The following is a 24,831-nucleotide window of genomic DNA, read 5'->3' on the forward strand; positions in this document are numbered from 1 at the left end:
CACTCCATGTATTCACATTTATGCTTAATGTAAGTGTAGTGATTGAAGTTACACAACCCGCTCCACTAGATGGCAGCCGTGTGCCATGTTTTATCACTTGTGGAACCAAGGTTTGAGAGAGAAATCTCAAACTACTGTATATGGTAATACACATTCATGGATTGGCAGATGCTTGTATCTGAAGCTAATTGAATTTAAGTTAAACATTTTATAAGATTCCAACCAGTAACATTACTGTTAATGGTGTCATGCAATAGCAGTAGTGAGTACAGCTAAAGGAAGACAGGGCACGACTGACATGGAATTCAAAAGCTTAAGTTAAATCACATGTAAATAATAACGTTGTTTGAGGTAAACAGTCTTTGTGTGCACAGTATGCCTATACCTGTTCGCCCTCGAGCTCAATATGCTTCAGCTCCCAGAAGCAGCGCATGGTCTCAACCCTCTCCAGATAGTGGAAAAAGGCCAGTTTTCCCAAATGTATGCTGGCCTGTTTGAATTGAGCGGATCCATCTGGAGTCTCTGTGTTTTTGAGCCGGGTCACCTCATTCACTGGCCTCTCGGGGCTTGGTTGATTTTTAGGGCTAGAAAAAGCGTAAAAAGAAAGTTGTAATGAATTAGTCCATCAGTCAAATTCTGCAGCAGGAAGTGAATGCACTCAATTCCAAATAAAGAAATTAAAAAGCATTCTTTATGTTGTTGTTATTATTATATCTTGTTTTTGCGCTAGTTGTTAGACACGGGCCATGATGAAAACTGTAATTGTACAATACTTTCTGTTGTTTCATAAATTCATCAGAGCAGACAACACAAAGACAGTCACGCAGGAGACCCCCGACACCAAACCAACACTTCAGTTCTGCACCACTGCCAAATTTTCTATAGCCTATTGTAATCATTATGTTCACAACTTGTAATTATTACTTTCATGAGCTCATTCTTCCTTCCTAAAATGAATACATGATGTAATCTACTAAATGTATGGTTTGTATTATCTTAGAACTGTACATTTCTGACATATGGGCATTACTTTGACAGTCACCTCTGATAAAAGCGTACTCTACACATGCGTTTTCTGTAAAAGCTGCTTTGAAATAATGAGCCTATTGTGAAAAGCGCTATACAAATACATATGAATTAAACTGCTTTTAATATTATAAATAGCCTAGTTCGTATGGTTGTAAATTCCAAATTCGAACTTCACGTGGAACTCAAGTGAACTTTGCTGTCACTACAGAATCTCGCGAGACGAGATTTCATTCTCCCGCGTCATAATAACCTCTCGGAAGAGCGCTCTTTCTCTACATGTGGGTGAATGTCAACAAGAAGGCACGACAGTTGATTTATACACCACATTCGGGGAATAAGCAGAGGAATTCAGTGTGGGCATGACGGAGAATGCCTCAGATGATCGTGCCGTGAAGTGTCCGGTTTGCGCGTGTGATTTTGAACCGGGCAGAATCAATGCGCACTTGGATGAGTGTTTACAGGGCAATGGTGCTCATCATCACACATCTGGACCACCCTCCAAAAAACCCCGCACTGGCACTACTGACACCCGCCCTTCTGCAGTGTTCTCCGTGTTTCAAACCAGATCTAAAGCGACTGATCATCAGAAACAGAAGCCCGCATCTGTGGTCACAGAGAGTAACGTTACAGAAGTGTCCATCAGTCCAGACGCGAAACCTGAGTGTCCAGATTCACCAGCTGCATCTTCACCCAGAGCATTACGTCTGAATAATGACAAACCCCTGGCAGAAGTCCTGAGACCCAGCACCCTGGAGGAGTATTTCGGGCAGAATAAACTCATTGGAGAGCATACCCTGCTGAGACCCCTGCTTCAGTCACAGGACATCCCATCTCTGATACTCTGGGGGCCGCCAGGCTGTGGAAAGGTCTCTGGTTTGTAGTTAATTCACTCATTTGCACTAGATGCTACCTTCAAGCCTTGTGCTCTATTGAAGTCACCATGAAATCAAAATGGACAATTCTTAATTTTTATGAAATATTGCAGTGTTTATTTTCAATTATGTATCCGTGCACGTGTCATTATAATTGTATTGTTTTATTTTTATGAATGTGCAGATAATCCTTTTTTTAAATAACTTTGCCTTCCAATTTCAGCTACATCCTGTCTCTCGCAGTCGCACGAGATCACGGCAACGATCACATAAATATCCAATAGACAAAACCTACATTTTTTCTTTTCCCATGAGCTTTTTCCCAATTGGGAAACAAAATCGCAACTTTAATTTCATGCTGACTTTAAGGGAGATACTCACAAACGTGTGGTATTGAATAAATAAAACAAATCATCAAGTAAGTCATCTTGTTTAGAACGTGTTTCAAAAGTCCTCTATCCTGGTCTCTGGGACTCCAGATATAGATATGTTAATGGATGTTACAGACTGATTGTTTACTTAGTTCACCCTCAAAAAATCATTTTAACAGCTTGAAAATATGGCAAAGAATAGGTCACCCGAAGATGACAATTCTGTTACCATTTATGTAAGTGTCATGTTGTTCCTTGTATGGATTTATTTCTGCTGCGGAACACAAAAAAATACTTTTTACATTTTTTCAGAATTCTAGAATTCTTTTGTGTTCCACAAACAAAAGACTTGCGTTATAAATGTCATTCGATAAATGATGCAGAATTTAAAATTTTTGACTGAACTCTACATTTTAACTTTAAATATCAGGTCGATCCTTCGCTATATTTCCAAAAATGTTAAGTTTCAAATATTTGCATTTATCAAACAATAAATTAGGCTTTTTACACATAATTTTGTTTTTACATTTCTAATTAGGCCTATTTCTCCAAAATGCTTGTCACATTTTTGTCATTTCATTGTTATTAAAGTTACTTTTCATTTTCAGATTCTTTAGCTGGAATTTTATAGGAAATGATTCGTGAAATACTGCCTCAGTGATTTATGTCACAGCAGAGGGAATGATGCTTTCCCAAGGCCTTGTCCTTTCATTCTGCTTACTGTTTGATATCTGACTCCAGTGCCATTCCTTGTTTAGTGTCTTTGTTGCGGATTGAAATACTTTATGCTGCCTAGTTGTGATGATGGTCTTATGTTTAAGAATATTGCACATGTGATGGTCACTATATGAATGCGAACCTGTCCCAGGAAGTAGGTAATATTCAGATAATATAGCCTACAGCATATGTGAGTAAATCTCACAGTGGAATTTAAATAAAAATAAAAGGAAATTTTTTCTTGAAGAAAATGCAGCTTTATTAATAGTTAAGCATAATTCCCCCAACAGTCTCATTACAGTTACACTCTTAAAAGTAGGGATCCGCATTTTTTTCACTTCCGATCCGATCCCGATACCTGAATTTGGATATCGGCCGATACCGATACTATTCCGATACCAGAGCTGTGTTTGCTTTAATATTATTATTATCATTATTGTTGATTTGATATGATGCTGAAATAAACTCCTCTCTACAGGCAAGGATCACAAGTGTACGACACTAAATACAGGAGTAAACAAGTCTAAAATGTTTTGAGCTCGTCCACTGTCGAACACATCCAGAGGAAGTTGAAAACGCATTCGACCGGATTGCTTTCGTAGTGTAAACGCTCATGTGATTGAAAGTGTTCAAACAGCCACTAAAGAGCGTCTTCTCTCCGTCTACTGACCGAATGCGTAACATTATGAGAAGAGCTCTAGTCAAACGGGATTTAAACTTTGTCGGCTGGAGATCCAAGTTTGGTTTGAAGATGAAAAATGTCCCAAACACAATGTTCTCTCAACATTCCTGATTTCTAACACACACACTCACAGCGTTCGGCTGGTCTTGTGTCTGTCAGAGCAGTTACTAAAGCTGCTGCTCTCTGTGTGTATTTTCCGTCATCTCCGGGCCATTCATATGTGAATTGCGTGAGCTTAAAGGGTTAGTTCACCCAAAAATGAAAATTATGTCATTAATGACTCATCCTCATGTTTTCCAAGCCCGTAAGACCTCCGTTCATCTTCGGAACACAGTTTAAGATATTTTAGATTCAGTCCGAGAGCTTTTTGTCCCTCCATTGAAAATCTATGTACGGTATACTGTCCTTGTCCAGAAAGGCAATAAAGACATCATCAAAGTAGTCCATGTGACCTCAGGGGGTTAGTTAGAATTTTTTGAAGCATCGAAAATACATTTTGTTCCAAAAATAACAAAAACGATGACTTTATTCACTATTGTATTCTCTTCCGGTTCTGTTGTCAATCCGCGTTCACGAGGCCAGTGACGCTGCTGACGTAAGACGCTGCTGACGTGTTATCTGGTGCGTCCGTGTATTCGGGTTCAAATAAATATGTCTGGTTAAAAACAAATGCAAGTCTTCCTCTGTGTGTAAATCCTTAGACATATTTGCAAAGATTGTTTTGTTTACAGCGTGCGTCTCCCTCAGACTGTAAACGAATCTCGGGCGCACCAGATAACACGTCAGCTTGTCTTACGTCAGCGGACTCATGAAAGCGGATTGACAACAGAACCGGAAGAGAGTACAATGCTGAATAAAGTCATCGTTTTTGTTATGTTTGGAACAAAATGTATTTTCAATGCTTCAAAAAATTCTAACTCACCCCCTGAGGTCACGTGGACTACTTTGATGATATCTTTATTGCCTTTCTGGACAAGGACAGTATACCGTACATAGATTTTCAATGGAGGGACAAAAAGCTCTCGGACTGAATCTAAACAGGGCTGCCAACTCTCACGCATTGAGCGTGAGACACACGCAATTGACCCAATTCTCACGCTCTCACGCCACACCCCCGATTTCTCACGCTTAAGTGTCAACCCGGTAGGTAAAATGCCTGAAAGATGAGTTTATCTATATATCTACCTGTTGAGCCACTCGCGATCGACTAGTTATACCGCAAATTAGTTAAATATCCCGTAATCTAGAGTAAAGATATTGTGCTCCAAACCGCGCGCACGGCAGAGGTAAGCGAGCGAGAGACCTTGCGTGTGCAGACCACCCCCCCGTTGGAGTAGTCTCACGCCAAGCTAAACTCAAAAGTTGGCAGCCCTGTCTAAAATATCTAAAAACTGTGTTCCGAAGATGAACGGAGGTCTTACGGGCTTGGAACGACATGAGGGTGAGTCATTAATGACATAATTTTCATTTTTGCGTGAACTAACCCTTTAATTTATCCATTTGATTGAAAGATCAGAAAAAGTTCCTGCATTTAACCGACCATGGACCCTCCCCTCAAAGAAATCAGGACAGAAGTGGGTGAAAGTGGACAAAAGAGAGGGATTAAAACACCTTTTTTAAACGGGAATGTGTCTCCCTCGTCTACTTGTGATCCGATCAACTAAAACACATCTTAATACCCGGAGTAGCTAAACAGAGCCTGAGAGTTTATAAAAAGTCAAATGTGTGTCAATGTTTTGGCCATAATAGAGCATTTAATGTCTTCTATACAGTAAAGATCTTTTGTAGATGGTTGACGTGAGCATATTTCAGTACTGTTATTAAGATTAATAATTGATTTTGGTCAAAAGTAAGGACATTTGAGATATGACAACGTGAATGTCATTGCTTTCATTTGAGCTAGTTGACCCAATTGTATGCTATTTTAAAGTGACTTGTTAAAACGCGCAAAAAGGGTCAAATTAGCTGTTGACAGATGCATGTGCTAGAATAATGTCCCTAGGGGTCATTAAGTGAACTTACTAATACTATTCTGAAAAGACATTGGTGGGACAGGATGATTTTCATTACTGCATTGTGGTAATGAGAATGTAATGTGCTTTCTGTTTATTTCCCTTTCGATTTTTGAGTGGCTCAGACATTTCTTTGTGACATTCACCCTGTTATTATCTTGCCTTCAATTTATGGATGTCGAGAGGTACTCTTTTCAGTGTAGACTAGAAGCTTATTATCGATTGCTGTGATGGATAGTTCACTTTGTGATGTGTAATGGAAAACTAACTTGGGGAATTCAGAAACAGGGATCTTCCTGTGTCAACTATCTGGTTTCACTCATTTATTTTTGGTATTTTATAGATTGTCACATGGATCTACAGCAGAGCCAGTGTCACATGTTGGGGGTCTGCTCCCCTCTACTTGAGTTTGCTCATGTCACATTTTGTCTTTATCAGCTATTTCGAATGGAATCGATACGTTTCAAACATGTATTGAAACTTGATCTTGAGTCAAAAGTGATCATATTTGATGCAATCATGTAAATATCACCATCCCGTCCTGTTTGTTGTTTACAGACCACCCTGGCCCATATTATTGCCAGTTCTGTTAAGAAGAAAGGTACAGGACGCTTCGTGACGCTCTCCGCCACCAGCGCGTCAACCAGTGATGTGCGTGAGGTCATCAAACAGGCCCAGAACGAGCTTCGTCTGTGCAAGAGAAAGACAGTTCTGTTCATCGACGAGATACATCGCTTCAACAAATCCCAGCAGGTCAGTTACTTTACATTAGAGATACAGTATTTGAATGCTAAAGCCATAGAAATTATGAAGGTCTGCACATTAGGTAAAAACACTAGAAAATCAAACATAATAGATCTGTTTTTGAAATTGAAGACGAGACATTTGTGCCATTTTGTGGTTGTAAAACATTAGTGCGACATGATGATAGTTTGTGTAATTCTCTGAGAGAACTGACTTCATATGGTGTATCCATAAAAAACCCTAAAACGCCAGCTGATTCCTCATAGCATTTTAGATACAGACACTTGAGATGTTTTTTGTGTGCAGCTCTCCAAGTACTTTTGGTGACCAATGCATGATTAAATCTTAGTTTGTTTGTTAGATGTCTTGTGTAGGTACAGCTGGCACAGGATCCCCCTGGAAGTAGTGTTGTCGAAAGACTCGGTACTTCTGTACCAAGTCGGTACAGAGACGAGATTTCGGTACAGAGACGAGATTAAGTTTTACGGGCCTCCATAACACCTCAGCAGTGCCACAGGCTGACAAAATTAAACTGTTACGGTACCAGCTTTACTTAAGTACCGGTGGTACCGAAGTACCAGGTTAATCCGGTTCTTGATGTGCTGTCCGAAAGGAGCACAGTTGCGTCCTCTTCATAAAAACACTCTGAGACACGGCGACCGGCGGCGCTGCTAATGTGTGGCTCTGAATCCACTCGCTGACACGAAAGGAGAAAAGAGCCACATATGGAAATATTTTGGATTAGGCTTATGTCACGTTGCCATAAGGGGCCGTTCACATGCAAATTCGCAATTTCAAATATAGGCACGCAGCAAGCGCGCTCATAATACCAGGCGCGCCTCTGTTCATGGTTGTATAGCAACGACAGACGCCGCGGGAGAGCAAGCGCTTGTGGAAAGAATTTGCAAAAAAACCGCAATATGTGAATGTCCTCTAAAGTGGTATCAGGTGCGGTTGTATCGGGGTAGTTCTACGAGTACATGAGCACAGTATCAGACCGACACCAGAGTACTGGTATCAGTATCAGTGCATCCATACTTATGTCATTAATATCAGTCCGTCAGAAAAGCAGTTCTAGGCTTATTCTTGGCTGGATAACTCTTAGCAGCTTTAAAAGGCCCTTTTAAAATTAATTGTGCAGTTTTGGATTAAATAAAAGTACAGTCAAGTCAAATAAAACACGTTTTATCTCCTGTATAGTTTGGTAACACTACAATAAGATACCATTCATTAACATTACTTAATGTGTTATCTAACATTAACACATTGATTGAGTGAACAATATATGTTTACAACATTAATTAATGTTTGTGAATGGTATTTAATACAAACACTTGATTGTTCATGTTTGTTCACTTCATTCATTGTGCATTAAATAATGTTAACAGATAAAACTTTTGATTTTAAAAATGTGTTAGTACATTTTTAAATTAACCACAAGGAGAATAATTGCTACAGTATATTATTATACATTATAAACTATTGTTTATTGTTAGGTCATATTATCTAATCTTATTGTAAAGTGTTTTTAATACAGATGTACAGTTTCCATCTTTGTAACTGTGATATACACTTTAATATATGTAAATTTATTCTAAATGAAGCTTTGGTACCGATATTGGTACCGAGAACCGTGGATTTTTACTGGTATTGGTAACGAATACTGAAATTTAGGTACCGTGACAACACTACCTGGAATCATGTTTATTTATTCCAGACAGCCAGTACAGTTTATCCTTCACGACAGCGCAGTGGCCTTTATATACACTCATAATAATATTTCTAAATGCAGCAGACAATATGCCAGGCATGGGATACCCTTCTCATTCCTTCTTATTTAGCTTGGATTCAAAGAACCTGAAACATATCCCGCATCCCCCCCGACAAAAAAAGGAGCGACATATATTTATACAGGAATTTATTGCGCCTTTTTATTGTGTGCAGCCAGAATACCAAAGTGAGTATGAGGCTTTCAAGCTGGAAATTATTAGACAAAGAATATGTGGTAAAAAGATGAGGTCAACTGGAAGATAAAGATAATTGTGTACCTCATCCGTGTCAGCGACGATGTCCAGTTAATCAGACAAATAGCTCCTTTCCATACAACCATCTTTCTTAAAAACAAGCATTTTTTATTCATTCAATTTGAATACAATGCAAAATCTGCATGGGGAAATCTTTTGCTCTGAAGCGAAATTCTAGAATAGACGGAAATTACTTGATTCCGACCACAAAAATTTGCTGAAATAGTCTAAATGTGACCGCACCTTGATGCAATGTTATGTTCTGCGTAATTCATTATGGCCGTTTTCACACCTGGCGAGTTTAGAGCATTTGTTTTTGGAACATGCCACGTTTTCTCCCTTAGTTTGTGTCGTTTAGGCATACAGTAAAAGAACAAGGCAATCACTCTCTTGATTATCTCCATAACAATCGTTCTGAACAAGGTGGTCTCGCCCTGATTGAAAACGAGCTCTGGAGGGGTTCGCTTGTGGTGACAAAGCAATCAGACCCAACACACCAATGAACCGAGCGTTATTATAATTCATAATGGGAAATGTGTTCCGTAAAAAGCAGCAGTGTCTAACTCTCTGGGTGAGCACATCAATTAAAATGGTTGAAAACCAAAGAGCGCCCCCATTTTCAAATGTCATGTAATTGCAACCAATTGAAACCAGTGCATTGCAACAATGCTGTCCAGACAAAGCCTTGATTCCCACTCTATATATCAGTTTGAGAGGGTATAAATGCTTCTATACATTCGTACAAGTTAGTGTAATGACAGCTAAAGCCACAATAAACATGAACAGGTGCACTCTGACCAATGAAAACGCAGTTTTGCTCACGTCACCTGCATAAACACATTTTGGTGCTCTTTGAAATGTTGCCTTGTAAAAGCGAACCAAACCAAGAAGAAAATGTGGTCCCACTTTATATTAAGTGGCTTTAAGTACTATGTACTTGCATCGAAAAATAAGTACAATGTACTTATTGGTTTCATGTTGTATTGTAAAACACTGAGTAGATTAAGGTGTAAGGGAAGAGTCAACAGTGTAATTACAAATGTTTACATACATTAGTTACAGCTGTAATTAAATGCAGGTATTTTCAAAATATAAGTACAATGTAAAAACAAAGTCCATTTTATCAAATTATTAATTTCAATGTTAGTACATAGTAGTTAAAGCCACTTAATGTAAAGTGGGACCGAAAATGCAACATCGCAAAAAATGTAAGTGCCTGTTTCGGAACAAAACGAACAATTTAGAGCTGCACGAGTTATCGTTACAATATCACGTCATTGAAACAAAAAGATTGTGATTCGCAATTCATCCAGAATCGTGCAAGCTTTAGAACAATCTATAGGTCTGAAAAAGTGTTGTCAATCAGAGGTGTTTACGATTCCGCTCAACAGCGCTCAATGCGTCAAATTTTTAATATTTCAGTAGCAACTTGGTACTTTTGACAACACTAGTCTGAAAAAGTTCTTAGCCTATTTAAAAGGAAAATAGTAGCTTTTTAAAGACAGAGATATCAACACTATCATCTTTACTTCTAGAACAGACTCACCTTTGATATTTAGCCATTTTCTTGTAATGCTTGGTATCTTCTCTTTCCCTCCAATGTTACCTTACTTCAATATTCCTCTTCCCGTTCTGGCATCAGGACACCTTTCTGCCTCACGTGGAGTGTGGGACGATCACTCTTATCGGGGCCACCACTGAGAACCCGTCCTTCCAGGTCAACAGCGCGTTGCTGAGTCGGTGCAGGGTTCTGGTGCTGGAAAGGTTGTCGGTGGAAGCGATGGGCTTGATTCTGCGTCGGGCTGTAGACTTTCTCGGACTGCAGGTGTTGAATGGGGATGCAGGGGAACGGGACTCTTCGGAGATCTGCTCAGGGTAAGTGTCAGTTGTGCTCCTGTTATCACAGCATATCACCCGAAACAGAGATGGCTCTTCCACCCACCTTAATGCCTCATTTTGATGATTTATTGGCTTGTTAGTCATTGGGATTTGTAAGTAGGACAAACAGTTGTCTCTAACCCTGACCTCAAGTGTACCAGCTGTGAACTGCTCCGGATCAGGTTTTAGGGTCCTTAGGAGTCATGGAAGCGTCTGCCGTAAACACAAACGCTTGGAGCCGGTGTTGAGTTTCAGGGAACCGAATGTTCTCATTGTTTTATGAGACTCAGTCTGAATAGCAATCTGTGACTTGGATCTTACGTATGAGTATAAAACAGTTGATGAGTAGGACCACTAGTGTAGAAATGGAAAGATCTGAAGAGCTTTTATGACAGCTATGTAGTATTGTTTAATCGCTGTTATATATTTATCCAGTTTCTGATCCCCGTCAAGCCTATGAACAACCCTTCATAATCTGCAGCATACTGATTTATTGACCTATTGCTTTATTAGTCAAGATCAAAGCAGCTTTATTGAAAATCATGATGATATAGATATTATAAACATTAACATCATGATTTTCTATCCATGCTTTATAGATTGGGCAGGTTATGATTCATAAATTATGTTCTATCACTTTGCATGGTATCGCTGTTAGAGCCCTTTCCCTTAAAGGAGCCACAAATAATAGCAAAACAAGACGTTCAGTCATGGTTAGAATTAATGGGACCCCTGGTAAATATGATCAAAACTGGCTGTAAAAAATAAATCTGCATCGTTTATCCTTTTGATCTTTCATTCAAAAAATTTCCAAAAATCTAACCTTTCATTGAAGTAAAATAATTGAAAGTGGAGGGGAAATCACATTATGAAATAAATGTTTTCCTCCAAAACACGTTGGCCACAATTACTGGAACCCTTTTATTAAATACTTTTTGCAATCTCCTTTTTTTAAGATAACAGCTCTGAGTTTTCTCCTATAATGTCTGATGAGTTTGGAGAACACCTGACAGGAGATCAGAGACCATTCCTCCATACAGAATCTCTCCAGATCCTGTAGATTCCCAGATCCATGTTGGTGCTTCTCCTCTTCAGTTCACTCAACTTATCAGGTCAGGGAACTGGGACGGTCATGGCAGAAGCTTCATTTTGTGCTCTGTAACACATTTTTGTGTTAACTTTGATGTTTGTTTTGGATCGCTGTCCAGATGGAAGATCCAAACATGGCCCATTATAAGATTTCTAGCAGAAGCCTTCAGGTTTAGATTTTTTATCTGTTGATATTTGATAGAATCCACGATGCCATGTATCTGAACAAGAAGTCCAGGACCCCCAGCAGAAAAATATGCCCACAACATTAAAGATCCAACGGTACATTAAATTGTACACATGGGGTACTCTTTATCCTTGTGTGCACCAAACCCATCTAGCGTGTTTGCTGCCAAAAAGGTCTTTTTTTAGTTTCATCTGACCACAGAAGCCTGTGCCGTTTAAAGTTCCAGTCAATCTGACAACTGAATATGCTGGAGTTTGTTTTTGGACGAGCGAGGAGGATTTTTCTTGAAACCCTCCCAAACAACATGTGGTGATGTAGGGGGTGTTTGATTTTTTTTTTTAAATAAGCTTTCTGACCCCAAGACTCAACTAATCTCTGCAATTCTCCCTCTGTGATCCTTTAAGAGTCTTTGGCCACTCAAACTCTCCTCCTCATCATGCATTAAGGCAATATAGACACACTTCCTCTTCCTGGCAGATTCATAACATCTTTAGTTGATTGTAACTTCTTAGTTATTGCCCTGATGGTCAAAATGGGGATTTTCAATTCTTTAGCTATTTTCTTACAGCCACTTTCTATTTTGTGATGCTCAACAATCTTTTGATGCACATCAGAACTATATTCTTTGGTTTTACTCATTGTTATGGATGAATAAGGGAATTTGGCCTTTGTGTTTCCTCATATTTAAACTCCTGTGAAACAAGAAGTCATAGCTAGACATTTTAATGTTCCTAGACACCCTGGTGTGCTTAAAAAAGGTAAACATTAATGGGAATATACTTCAGAGATATTTTACTCGTAAAAAATTCTAGGGGTGCCAATAATTGTGGCCAACGTGTTTTGGAGAAAAACATTTATTTCATAATGTGATTTCCCCCCCCACTTTCAATTCTTTTACTTCAATGAAAGGTTAGATTTTTGGCAATTTTTTGAATGAAAGATCAAAAGGATAAACGATGCAGATTTATTTTTTACAGCCAGTTTTGATCATATTTACCAGGGGTGCCATTAATTCTGACCATGACTGTAAGGAGAGAAACGACTACGGCAACTGTGACTGTTCAAAATCATACCGCACCACAGAGTCACTCACATTGTTTTCCATTAAGATACAACAATTCAGGACAAATATATCACCATAGGAGATTGTGTATTATGCAGTTTTCTGTAACAAGTTTGTTTTTGTGGCTTGAATAAATATGCTTCATTTAAAGAAATAATATGGATCACATTTTCTCTTTGTTTTTTTCCCCAAATACCTTAATTCAAACTCATTAACGCCACTTTATTCATTCTTGAAGTGAGCTTTTGCCTATATTGTGAATGTGCGATAAGCCTGTGAGATGTCCCAGAAGACAATTAAGAGGACGCTTTTTCCAACCCGTTCAAGACTTTTGGGCAAAAAGTCTTTATTGCTCCGTGCATGTGAACTCATGGCAACTATGAGAGAATTCACAGAGAATTTAGTTTTTTGTTTCCATTTTATTTTATTTAAATGGCATCCGCAAACAGTAATTGAATGTTGTAAAGCTGAAAGCAATACAATTAATCAGAATAAGATTTAATAATAAAATTATAGTAGCCCTGCATGCCAAGTCAGATTTAAATGTTTTGTTAACTTGGATGTATGGACAGACGCTGTCATAAATGCGGGTAAGATGAGATCTGAGTTGTGCTCCAGTTAAACATTAGGGCAAAGATCCAGACTCTCTCTCGTCTGGTCTGGTCTCGTAGGACGCTCTGTTCTTGCACTCAGACAATATTTTAATGTTAGAACTGTGAGAACTGCCTAAAAGATACCAGCGCCACAGTTCATTAATGATCTGCTGAAGGTCAGTGTAGGGTCTGGACCAATCAGACACACACTAATTATTCATATTCACTATATTTAATGAATATAAAGGTCTATGAAACTCTCCCCCAAAACTAACCTCACAAATGAAGTTACTTTGTCAGCCGGGTGTCCGGTTACAGAACACTTTAAGACTGATAACAGACTTTACGACCTCAAAGGAATGTGGCCACATGCGCCACATGCTTAAGAGAGAGAGACCATCTTTAATTAAATAAACTTTGCGGTGTTACTCTGATCTATGAAGGAACATGCCTCACAGAAACTGTGATGATTTACTGTCTCGTGTACTATTAGGTATAACAACATGGTATGTATGATTGGGGTGTATGTGTTTGAACAACCACCCAACGGTCAATATAACCTCACCTGTATCATGCTTCCTAGCAAATTAATCCTCATTTAATGACACACACTTTGATGTACATCACCTTCTCTTAGAATGCAATGTGAATTTGTTATGTCTATTTGAGCTTGAATGCACAGTCTAAGCATGCTGGGGACAAAGACCATAAATCAACTAAGAGCCGCTTCCCCTCTCGGACATGTCACCTTACTCATAGGTCCATTGAAACCTTAGGGGTTGGTTCTTTCTCAGGGTATATCAGAGGCAGGCAACAGTGACCGCCCTCTCTTAGTTTTTTTCATCCAGCCGCAACACTGTTCTGGTGAGACTGGGGAGCCCCCTCCCCCTCCACGGGGGCCCCAGGGCCCAGCAGGCCTCGATTCCAACCAGATCCGGCCTCATGGAAAAGAGAGAAGACTCTCTCACAAAGAACCAAGGACAATCTCAGGAGTTTTGGAACAAAGACTCCAACCAACAAAGACTCCAACCAACAACGACTCCAATCACCCATCCTTCCGACTTCCTCACTTCTCCTGGGTGCTCGGCGTGGCCTCAACAGAGTCCCAGGCCTTCACCAAACCAGTCATGCGTTCCTGGAGAAAGAGAACGCTCAACCAACTTCCACTTGACGCTGCCGGAACCATCAACGACTTCAATTTTCAACAACTTCAAGAATTGTTCCCATTACAAATGCAAGTATTCAATTCAATGAAATGTGAAAATGAAATTCTGATGGTTCTTCTCATAGACCCTCTTCCGGTTTCCAATTTCATCCTATCACTAACCTATTTATGTATTCATGTGTGTATGTTGTTTAGTTTATTTATATTCATATAAATATCTATATTTAGTTAATAAAACTTGTACATAATATGTATTTGGTTCTGTTTTGTTTGCAATACAAGTCACTTTACGATCACGGTTTTTGCTACTGGCTCAAAGTACTGTACAGGCGAAGAAATAATTATTCTTCGGTGGCCATGGAAGATACCCTTTATTAGAATAAATTAATAATCAAAATAGTTCGTTGGAAGAACTGATTAATTGATTGTAATATTAATTCAGCCACATCAAGTTAATCCAATTAACTGACCCAAATATTTATAATTAATAATAACAAGATATTATTGATTATTAATATTTCCAAAAAGCTGAGTTCCTTACATAATGGTGGAGAATTTTAAGGCATCGTATTAAACATTGTATGCAAGCAGACAGTAATCAATCATATGTTGTCCCATAAGTTTTATTAACATCTCATACATGCACGTACAAGTTTCTGAGTAAATCAGCAAAACTATAGCTTGAATATGCCTTCCTACGAATGGCAGAAAGTTCACAAATGCTATAATGCATATTTAAATCGTACGATAAGAAACTCCTGATATTAGCGAAGAAAGCCTAATTTCAGATATAAATCGAGCATAAGCCTTCTCTGACGAAGAAATCTCAGATTAGCCGCGCGCATAAATGGTACCAGAACTAATTAACCTGATATGGACGAAGAAATCTCCATTTTCAGCATTTTTGAATGTGATCTGAGCGATGTTCCTCAATCACCGATTAAGGCCTTATCATGCGTTACGTCATTGTATTCATATTAAACCGCTGAAGCGCTCATATGAAACAATCGCGTCGAATTAGTGGTATAAATTCTAGCTTAGCTAACTAGTAATTTGCCATTGTCTGTGAAAGAACGGTGCTGTTTTCATTTGTTAAAAAGAGTCACTCACACGCAACGTCGTGTCTAAGCGAGAGACTCAGTGCAAACTGTCAGCACAGCTAGATCGCTGCTCCGAACGATCTGTGTTGTTGGTTGGCATTGCGTCCGGAACGCGAGCAGGCGTTCCTATCTAGTTTTTCTGACAACAGCACCAATCTCACAGACCCTCGTGTAAACAAGCGACGGTTGTAGCCAATAGCTCCCTCAATCCTAACTTACACGCATGACTTACAAGTAAAACCCTCTACCTCGAGTGATAGTTTTAGCACCACCTAAAAACTTAGACACGTTAGAGCGTAAAGTGTAACCTTAAACCAAAGACTATAGATTTTGCGTGATTTGAACTGAGTGATTTGAACACGAGTAATGAGAGTCAAAGCTCTTCGAGGCTTTGAATCAAAGGAGTCAACTGAGTCACAAATGACTCTTTGTTTGAAGCGCCCTCGCTGGCGACCCCTGCTGGTCAAAACAGTGGAAGTGTAGCGGAAACTCAAATCAACGGAACACCTTTTACAAACCAATCGCAAAGGTTTTATCAAAAGGTGTAATCAGGTAATGGCAATCCGTGAGCTACCTCATATCGTTTAATATGAGGTGTCTTTCAAGGCATAATATCTTAGTAAACCGTAGGGCTCGTTTTATGAAAGCTTGACTTGAAAGTCAATCAGACCCTTTATCAAATGCGTCATTAATTGTGTACGAATCTATAAAGTGATACAAGATCACATAGAGACCAGATACACAATGGTTCACGAACCGTTGAAATTTAAAACAATTTCGAAACAGCTATGACGCGTAACGAAGCCCAGTTTAATAAAATCACGTGACCTTAGCAGTGATACACTCCGAATGATTTGAGACGAATGATTCACCCTGGTGTCAGAGCTTCACGAAGCACGTCTCATAAGAGGGTTAAACCACCCTCTTCTCTCTCTCTTTCTCTCTCTCGACCCCTTCCTCTTGGTTTCACTTTCAGATTGAAACCCAGATACTTTGGGTTTTTATTTGTGTTTCTTTTATTTTTACTTAAATCTACCCCTATTTTATTTTGTGTATTTACACCTGTTGAGCCTGAATAGTCCTATTCAGTTAAATTGAATTTAATTAAATTGGGAATTTAATTAAATCAATTTGCTTAGTCAAGTTCCCCTCTAGTTACCAGAGCTATGAGAACACACAATGTTTACATACATTTTTTATTTTTTTTTAATTTTATTTCAATTTAGTTATTTACGTTTGTTTCAGTCTGAATTCTTATATTCAGCTAAAGAAAAAAAGAAGGGCTTAACTAAATTTGAAATTTAATTAAATTACTTGATACGCTTCCCTTTCCTTTTAGTTTTCTTAGAGCTATAAGGACGTTCTAACTTTACCTTTACCTTATTTTAGATCACTAGTCACTATCCTCATCTTCTCTCTCTCTATAGGATTACAATATCTAGCGACTGTTGTTTCCATAGCGAGTTACACAGGTCATTAATATCCTACTTCCTGTCTGTGTTTTACCCATCCTCACTCCTTAGCACCAAGCTAAGTACATGAAGTACGGCTAAACACAAACGCACAGTAGGCAAGGCAAGGCAAGGCAAGGCAAGGCAAGGCAAGTTTATTTATATAGCACATTTCATACACAATGGTAATTCAAAGTGCTTTACATAGAAGAAATTAAAATAATCAAAACACTTTAGAATAAAAGATAAAATACAGAAATCAGAATAATTAAAACATAAAATAAAATAAAGTGCAAACAGTCGGACGAACAGTGGCACAGTGCTCATTCAGTAAATGCACAGTTAAACAGATGTGTTTTGAGTCTGGATTTGAATGTGACTACTGTAGGAGCACATCTGATCTCTTCTGGAAGCTGATTCCAGCTGCGGCTGGCATAGTAGCTAAAAGCAGACTCGCCGTGCTTCGAGTGAACCCTTGGTATTTCTAGCCGATGTGATCCTAATGATCTGAGTGATCTGTTGGGTTTATATTCACTGAGCATATCTGCAATGTATTGAGGTCCTAGGCCATTGAATGATTTATATACCAGTAATAATACTTTAAAATCAATCCTAAATGTAACTGGCAGCCAGTGTAAAGACCTGAGGACTGGTGTGATGTGTTCATATTTTCTGGTTCTGCTCAGAATCCTAGCAGCAGCGTTCTGTATGAGCTGCAACTGTCTTATGGTCTTTTTGGGAAGGCCAGTGAGAAGTCCATTACAATAATCCACCCTACTGGTGATGAAAGCATGCACAAGTTTTTCTAAGTCTTGACTGGAAACAAAGCATCTAATTCTTGCAATATTTTTCAGGTGATAATATGCTGATTTAGTTATTGCTTTGACATGACTACTGAAACTAAGGTCTGACTCCAGAGACACACCCAGATTCCTGACTTGATTTTTAGTTGTTTGACCCCTAGACTGAAGGTATGCGTTCACCTTGAGAACTTCATCTTTGTTTCCAAACGCAATGACTTCAGTTTTGTCTTTGTTTAACTGAAGAAAGTTTTGGCACATCCAATTGTTTACTTCATCAATGCATTGGCAAAGGGAGTCAATGGGGCTGTAATCGTTAGGCGATAGGGATAAGTAGAGCTGTGTGTCGTCTGCATAGCTATGGTAAGCGATTTGGTTCTTTCTCATTATTTGGCTCATTGGGAGCATGTAGGCCCCAGACAGAACTGGAAACACTTCCCATTGTTTCTTCTTCTTCTTTTGGACCTTGAGATGTCTGATGTGTCCCTGGTAGCTTAGTCTAACAGCAGCATAACCCATAAGTGACTCCTGTTTACCTATGTCTCCTAGCTAAACCTAAATAGGTAAAACACTCCTTTCTTCCTCTTCTTTTCTGGTTTCATCCCATTGTTTTATTTTGGTTTTGCTCTATCTGTTACTCTCGTAGCACAACATGTGAGAAGAACCATCAGCATTTTTGAGTAATAGGTTATGACATGTAAGAGCCCAGTCATCAGTCGATGCTGCTTAAAGCACGTCAACTAAGATACTCAAAACTTTTTTTTTTGTTGTTGTGTGTGCTCACCAACACTAAATTTTAGCTGCTCCACATAGCCATTCTCCCACACAGATAGCTCACCACCTCTGTAGAAACTTGCATTTGCCTTTGCCATTTCTCTCTCGTGTTCCCACAAGTGTTCCAGTAGGCCTCAGACACCCAGCCCTGCCACCAGGACCACCTGAAGACCCGGCAGAGCAGTGTCATGGACATCCTTCAGCCTGAAGCAGGCAACGACCTGCCACGGCAGAGGAAGGAACAGTTAGGCAACAATGAAAGCAGACGTCTGACACCCAGCCTGAGCCACCAAGAGCTGACCAGCATTATCTTCTCCTTGGCCATGCTCCCGCAGGCCTCAAACAGGAGGTAAATGAACTAACGCTGCCAGCCACAGGACTCCACAGAGAACGAACCCTGCTCAACGGGAGAAGGCACAGGACAGATGCAAGGACCCTGACAGAGCAGAGCAACTGAAAGAGATCATCAGTTTTCAGGCGGACGACAGCTCTGAGCACCTGCAAACCGACGGGTAAAGAACTGTTTCACTCAAAGAACTTAAAGAAATGGTTGAACTCAAAGAGAGCTAAAGCCATCAATGTGCAGCGGAAGTCCGAACACTGACTTAGCGATGCTGTAACATTATTGACGCACTCCATGTGGTCCAAAGAGAGCTGCAACAGTCCAACCCACTGCAAATGGACCACACAAGAAAGATGGACCCTGCTGACCTTCACATTAGCAGCGTAAGCTTCCCCAGCCCTGCACAAAGGGGGGAGGAGCCAAAGCCCTCGGCTTAACACTTCACCAGACAGTGCCCTGAGAGCCCCTGCAGCTGCAGGAGGAAAAGGTAAATCAGACAAACCCTGAAATGGCACATGAAGTGACACTCAACAATCTCAAGTGAAAGGTCAGAAACATCCCTGCCAATCTACGAGACATTGATTTTCACCTGCAGTCTCCAACCGGTATGGCACACCGAGACAGACTCCATCTGATCTGGACACATCCAGCCCAGCTGGGCCCTGCCCAAACACCAAGCAGGACAGACCTAGAAGGCCCTGTGCTACCACCACCAACTCCGAACGAGTTGTCTGTGGAACTTACAACGAACCTGTGACGGAGGAGGACACCAGCTTCAAGAAACTTTTCCTCCAAAACCAGTTAGTCACCATATTTTCACCTGCCCCCACGCAATGCCCACTCAACGATGTGTGACCTGATGCGGAAGGCCTCTAACACAGAAGGCCTCCCCAGAAAGGGTTCCTAAGACCCCATTGATCCTGAACTGCAAAACCAGAAGCCACACAGCATGAACACAATGCAAGACTCTGCTAAAAAGTCCCTGGTCAGCATAGGACATAAAACTTTTAAAGTAGATGAAAATGGGTGCTCAAAGAGCAGCAAGACTCTGCATTAGTAAAAATAGAATTTTACTGATATAAAGAAAATCTTGAATGGACGTGTAAGCCTCACCTGCCAACAGACTATGCACAACTCTTTTGAAACAAACATTTGCTAGATGCTGGTTGAATTGGCACTGCTACATTAGTTTCCATGACAATGAAGGGTTACAGGAAAAACTAGCTCCAAATAGGGCATACCTTGACGCCATAGTGTAGGAAAACCACCTGAGTTTTAAACTACTGTTAACCTACAGGCGTGCATTTGACCATTGCGGTCCAACTGGAACACAACATGCGATACGCATTTTGATCACTGGTTGCTGGCTTGTCTAAATGCAGATAAAACGATAGCGGGAATTGACATCTCTACTGTAAGTGAAAGAGTCTTAGATTTCCAACTGGTATCAGTAAGTTCAGCATTAAAGCGTAAGTCTGTTTGACAAAGGAATCTCATCTCAGCAGCTTGTAAACTGTACCGATATCTATCCTGCTTTGGTTAAAGAAATCCAAATTGCAGTATTGCTAAACCTGTTTCTGAAAAAGAAAGCTCAGGACAGTGTTATATATACGTAGACCTGGGTGATGCTCCCCTTTCTACAATGTAAAGGCCTTACAAATTATTGTTAGATTGATGTAATTCACCTAAATTTTTAGCTGCATCCACAAGCAGAGAGCTACCTAGCGATCAAAACTGTTCACTCGCTGAAAAGTCAGCATTTATGCATGAGAGGGACGTAACTATATAGGCTTAGACAAGCTTTGACTTACAGCAAATCTATTTCCTTACTTTGTAAACGAATAGAATAAGTTGTGTAAAGTAAAGAGAAGAGTTCCATGAGTAAAATTAGCAAATGCCAAAACACATTAGCATTTTACTGAATGTAACATCAAGTTCTTGAAAGACTTAAAGTATAGGCGCCCCCTTTTAACCCGTTTAAACATGCATAACTCAGTAAAATGTGTAGACATTCTTCAGGTACTGTTGAATTGTTCTGACATGCACTGGTTCCCATGACAACGACTTGTCACAGGAAGTGCTAACTCGTGACGTCATTTTGTAATCAAACCAGCCTAGGTGGCTAAGCTAACTTAACCTAGCGTCCATCCAGCTTAGGCTAAGCTAAGCTAACCTAGCATCCATCCAGCTTAGGCTAAGCTACATAATAACTTCTACAGTTAGCGGTTAGCATCATTTACTTGAAGCCTTAATTACAGCTTTTATGTATACAGCGCAAAGTATTCTAAAATACTTTCTTTAACCCCATTTAGGGTTTCTAATTTTTCTCTTTCCTTACTTTCAATTCTTCTCAGCTGAATTTCACCTTCACTAGTTTAGGCATAGTCCTTGCTGAGCGCTGTAGGCTAAATTTGCAGATGCCCTGGCAATTAAACCCAAGTTTAATTACATGTAAGCTGTGTAGCTAGAGAAGAATTATTATAGTTATGAGAATTTTCATCAGCATATTGACTAAACCTTTGGAGGGACACACACGGTGTGGTCTTAAACACGCAACAGCTGTGACCAACTAGGTAGTGTTGGTCCAGGCAAATCTAAAGGTTAGTCACTAGTGCTATTGATTATTCTCAATTTCAGATCATTACCGCTGTTTTGATTACTTACTTTATTTTTTTATTTTATTCTTTTATTTCCACTTTGATAATAATAGCAGTCAGCTATTCCCTTGTCTATTCGGTCATCTATATGATTTAATTCCATTTCCTCTCTTGTTCGAATGTGGTTCTATAGCCCATTGGGCCCAGAAAGGAAACAGAGACACCTTTATTTGTGATTGTGTTTATTTTCAACAAGTGCACTCATTTTTGTGACCCTGCGACACAAGTAATTTCAACAATTACTAGGGCATAACTATAGTCCTGAGGATTGATAATAAGCATAATTTGAATAGGAAAGCTGTCCCTTTTCCTCCTATCCTTCACTTCGTCAAGCCGCAGTGAACCACCATTTAAGTCCAGAGAAACAATTTAGTCATAAGAACCATCTTAAGTCATTTATTTCATCTCGGCTATGCCCTTTCCAGGAAATACTCTAGGAACCACACAAGTCTTAGCCTCCTAACATCCACAGCTAAGATGATAAAGATACAAGAGACACATCACTAGCTAGATACACATGAAACACCTAACTTTATGCTACATATCTAGCGAACCCATTAAACAGTGGTTCTGAACTTTTAGGGTCATGAATTAGTCTCTCACCACAAGTGTGCCAAAATGTCACAGAGCCTCTGCTTAACCTGACCCCAACCTTCCAGCTTACCAAAGACTATGACAAACCAATGGACACTATGAGAAACCACCTCTAACCCCTCCAACCACCCACGAACGCCGTCTGCACCCACCGACAACCGGTGCCCCAGACAACTGAAATCAACAAGCACACGCTGCGTGCACAGGACAACACTCTGTGTTATGCACCTGATGACATCGCTGCGCCAAAGCTTGTGGTGCCACAGTGCAAAAGGGGGGTTCATGCCAGTGTATGCCCATGACGCAGCATGTGCTGCACACCGCAGCACCAGAACACCGAAGCAATTGGCATACCGGCGTCCTCGAAGCGGAAAGACTGTCCTAGCCAACAAAGGACGACAGTCGCTGAGATCTTTCCTCCCTTTCTCTCTCCCTCTCCCCTTTGTCTGTTCCAGGATGCTGCTGTGGTTAGTCTTCCTGTGCCTCCAGCCAACCAGAGGACAGCCGCAGTCGGTCATCTCACCAGGTCCGGTATCAGGCAGCGTCCCGAAGGAACAACCGGGACTCCTTATCACCAACTGCAGGACCCACACCCAGAGAGTGTATGTTCGACTCCACTCCCTCGCCCACGCTGAGGCCAATGTCGAACACATGCTCAACCAACTTGAAAAAAAAATGTCACACAAGCAGAGCCCGATGGACACAACCGCCACTGCCGTCGGAACTCTGTTAACATTGGCATGTCCAGTGTCAACGCACTGAACCTAGCCACCGTGAGACAACGTGTGGCTGAAATTCAAACTGAAATCCCACAGCTAAAAGGGCAACTCACAACACAGTGCCTCCCTGCCGTCCATCGGCAAGATATCGAAGGGAACTGTGGTAATTCTCAACACCCACAGCGTTCGGCTGAACCAGACAGTGAACTCCATGAAACAGCTGTTTACTGTCTTCCAGAATGACTTTACTCAAACTCAGCTGGTCTGCAGTCTCTGATCCAAGACACACGCTGCCCTGCTGAGGCCAAACCTGAATCAAAGCTGGAAACCTCATCCTTCTTCAAGAACCACAATTTCACCCTAACTCCAGAATGACAGGTGATACCCAGTCAAGGCTCCTTCTGCCCCAACACCTGCTGCAGAGACCTGTACTGGGCTACTGTCCACATCAACCGCCGTGGAACGACCACCACTCCAGAAGACGCGAGCAACCAGAGGCCACCATGGCCTTCCAGCCTTCTATGACAAAGGTGTGTCTGATCTGTCGGCACTTTCAACTTCGATCATGGTTGTCCTTGAGGGGGACAACAACGGTCGAAAGGGGGGGATGTAGGGTCTGGACCAATCAGACACACACTAATTATTCATGTTCACTATATTTAATGAATATAAAGGTCTATGAAACTCTCCCCCAAAACTAACCTCACAAATGAAGTTACTTTGTCAGCCGGGTGTCCGGTTACAGAACACTTTAAGACTGATAACAGACTTTACAACCTCAAAGGAATGTGGCCACATGCGCCACATGCTTAAGAGAGAGAGACCATCTTTAATTAAATAAACTTTGCGGTGTTACTCTGATCTATGAAGGAACATGCCTCACAGAAACTGTGATGATTTACTGTCTCGTGTACTATTAGGTATAACAACATGGTATGTTTGATTGGGGTGTATGTGGTTGAACAACCACCCAACGGTCAATATAACCTCACCTGTATCATGCTTCCTAGCAAATTAATCCTCATTTAATGACACACACTTTGATGTACATCACCTTCTCTTAGAATGCAATGTGAATTTGTTATGTCTATTTGAGCTTGAATGAACAGTCTAAGCATGCTGGGGACAAAGACCATAAATCAACTAAGAGCCGCTTCCCCTCTCGGACATGTCACCTTACTCATAGGTCCATTCAAACCTTAGGGGTTGGTTCTTTTCTCAGGGTATATCAGAGGCAGGCAACAGTGACCGCCCTCTCTTAGTTTTTTCATCCAGCCGCAACACTGTTCTGGTGAGACTGGGGAGCCCCCTCCCCCTCCACGGGGGCCCCAGGGCCCAGCAGGCCTCGATTCCAACCAGATCCGGCCTCATGGAAAAGAGAGAAGACTCTCTCACAAAGAACCAAGGACAATCTCAGGAGTTTTGGAACAAAGACTCCAACCAACAAAGACTCCAACCAACAACGACTCCAATCACCCATCCTTCCGACTTCCTCACTTCTCCTGGGTGCTCGGCGTGGCCTCAACAGAGTCCCAGGCCTTCACCAAACCAGTCATGCGTTCCTGGAGAAAGAGAACGCTCAACCAACTTCCACTTGACGCTGCCGGAACCATCAACGACTTCAATTTTCAACAACTTCAAGAATTGTTCCCATTACAAATGCAAGTATTCAATTCAATGAAATGTGAAAATGAAATTCTATTGGTTCTTCTCATAGACCCTCTTCCGGTTTCCAATTTCATCCTATCACTAACCTATTTATGTATTCATGTGTGTATGTTGTTTAGTTTATTTATATTCATATAAATATCTATATTTAGTTAATAAAACTTGTACATAATATGTATTTGGTTCTGTTTTGTTTGCAATACAAGTCACTTTACGATCACGGTTTTTGCTACTGGCTCAAAGTACTGTACAGGCGAAGAAATAATTATTCTTCGGTGGCCATGGAAGATACCCTTTAT

At 40.5% G+C, this 24,831-nt stretch overlaps 1 protein-coding gene across 1 annotated transcript in view; it reads left to right on the top strand.

The window, feature by feature from the left end:
* Positions 1-1,252: 1,252 nt before the first annotated feature.
* Positions 1,253-24,831, top strand: part of wrnip1 (WRN helicase interacting protein 1) — a 36,700-nt gene continuing 13,121 nt past the window's right edge. Inside the window, exons 1-3 of the mRNA XM_077242060.1 lie at positions 1,253-1,895; positions 6,242-6,436; positions 10,094-10,326. Of these exons, the coding sequence (XP_077098175.1) occupies positions 1,389-1,895; positions 6,242-6,436; positions 10,094-10,326 (935 nt within the window). The 5' untranslated portion in view covers positions 1,253-1,388. The remainder of the gene's footprint in view (positions 1,896-6,241; positions 6,437-10,093; positions 10,327-24,831) is intronic.

The sequence above is a fragment of the Siphateles boraxobius genome, unplaced genomic scaffold (assembly GCF_051911475.1).
Source record: "Siphateles boraxobius isolate OS27281-9 unplaced genomic scaffold, OSU_SipBor_1 25, whole genome shotgun sequence".
NCBI lineage: Eukaryota > Metazoa > Chordata > Actinopteri > Cypriniformes > Leuciscidae > Siphateles > Siphateles boraxobius.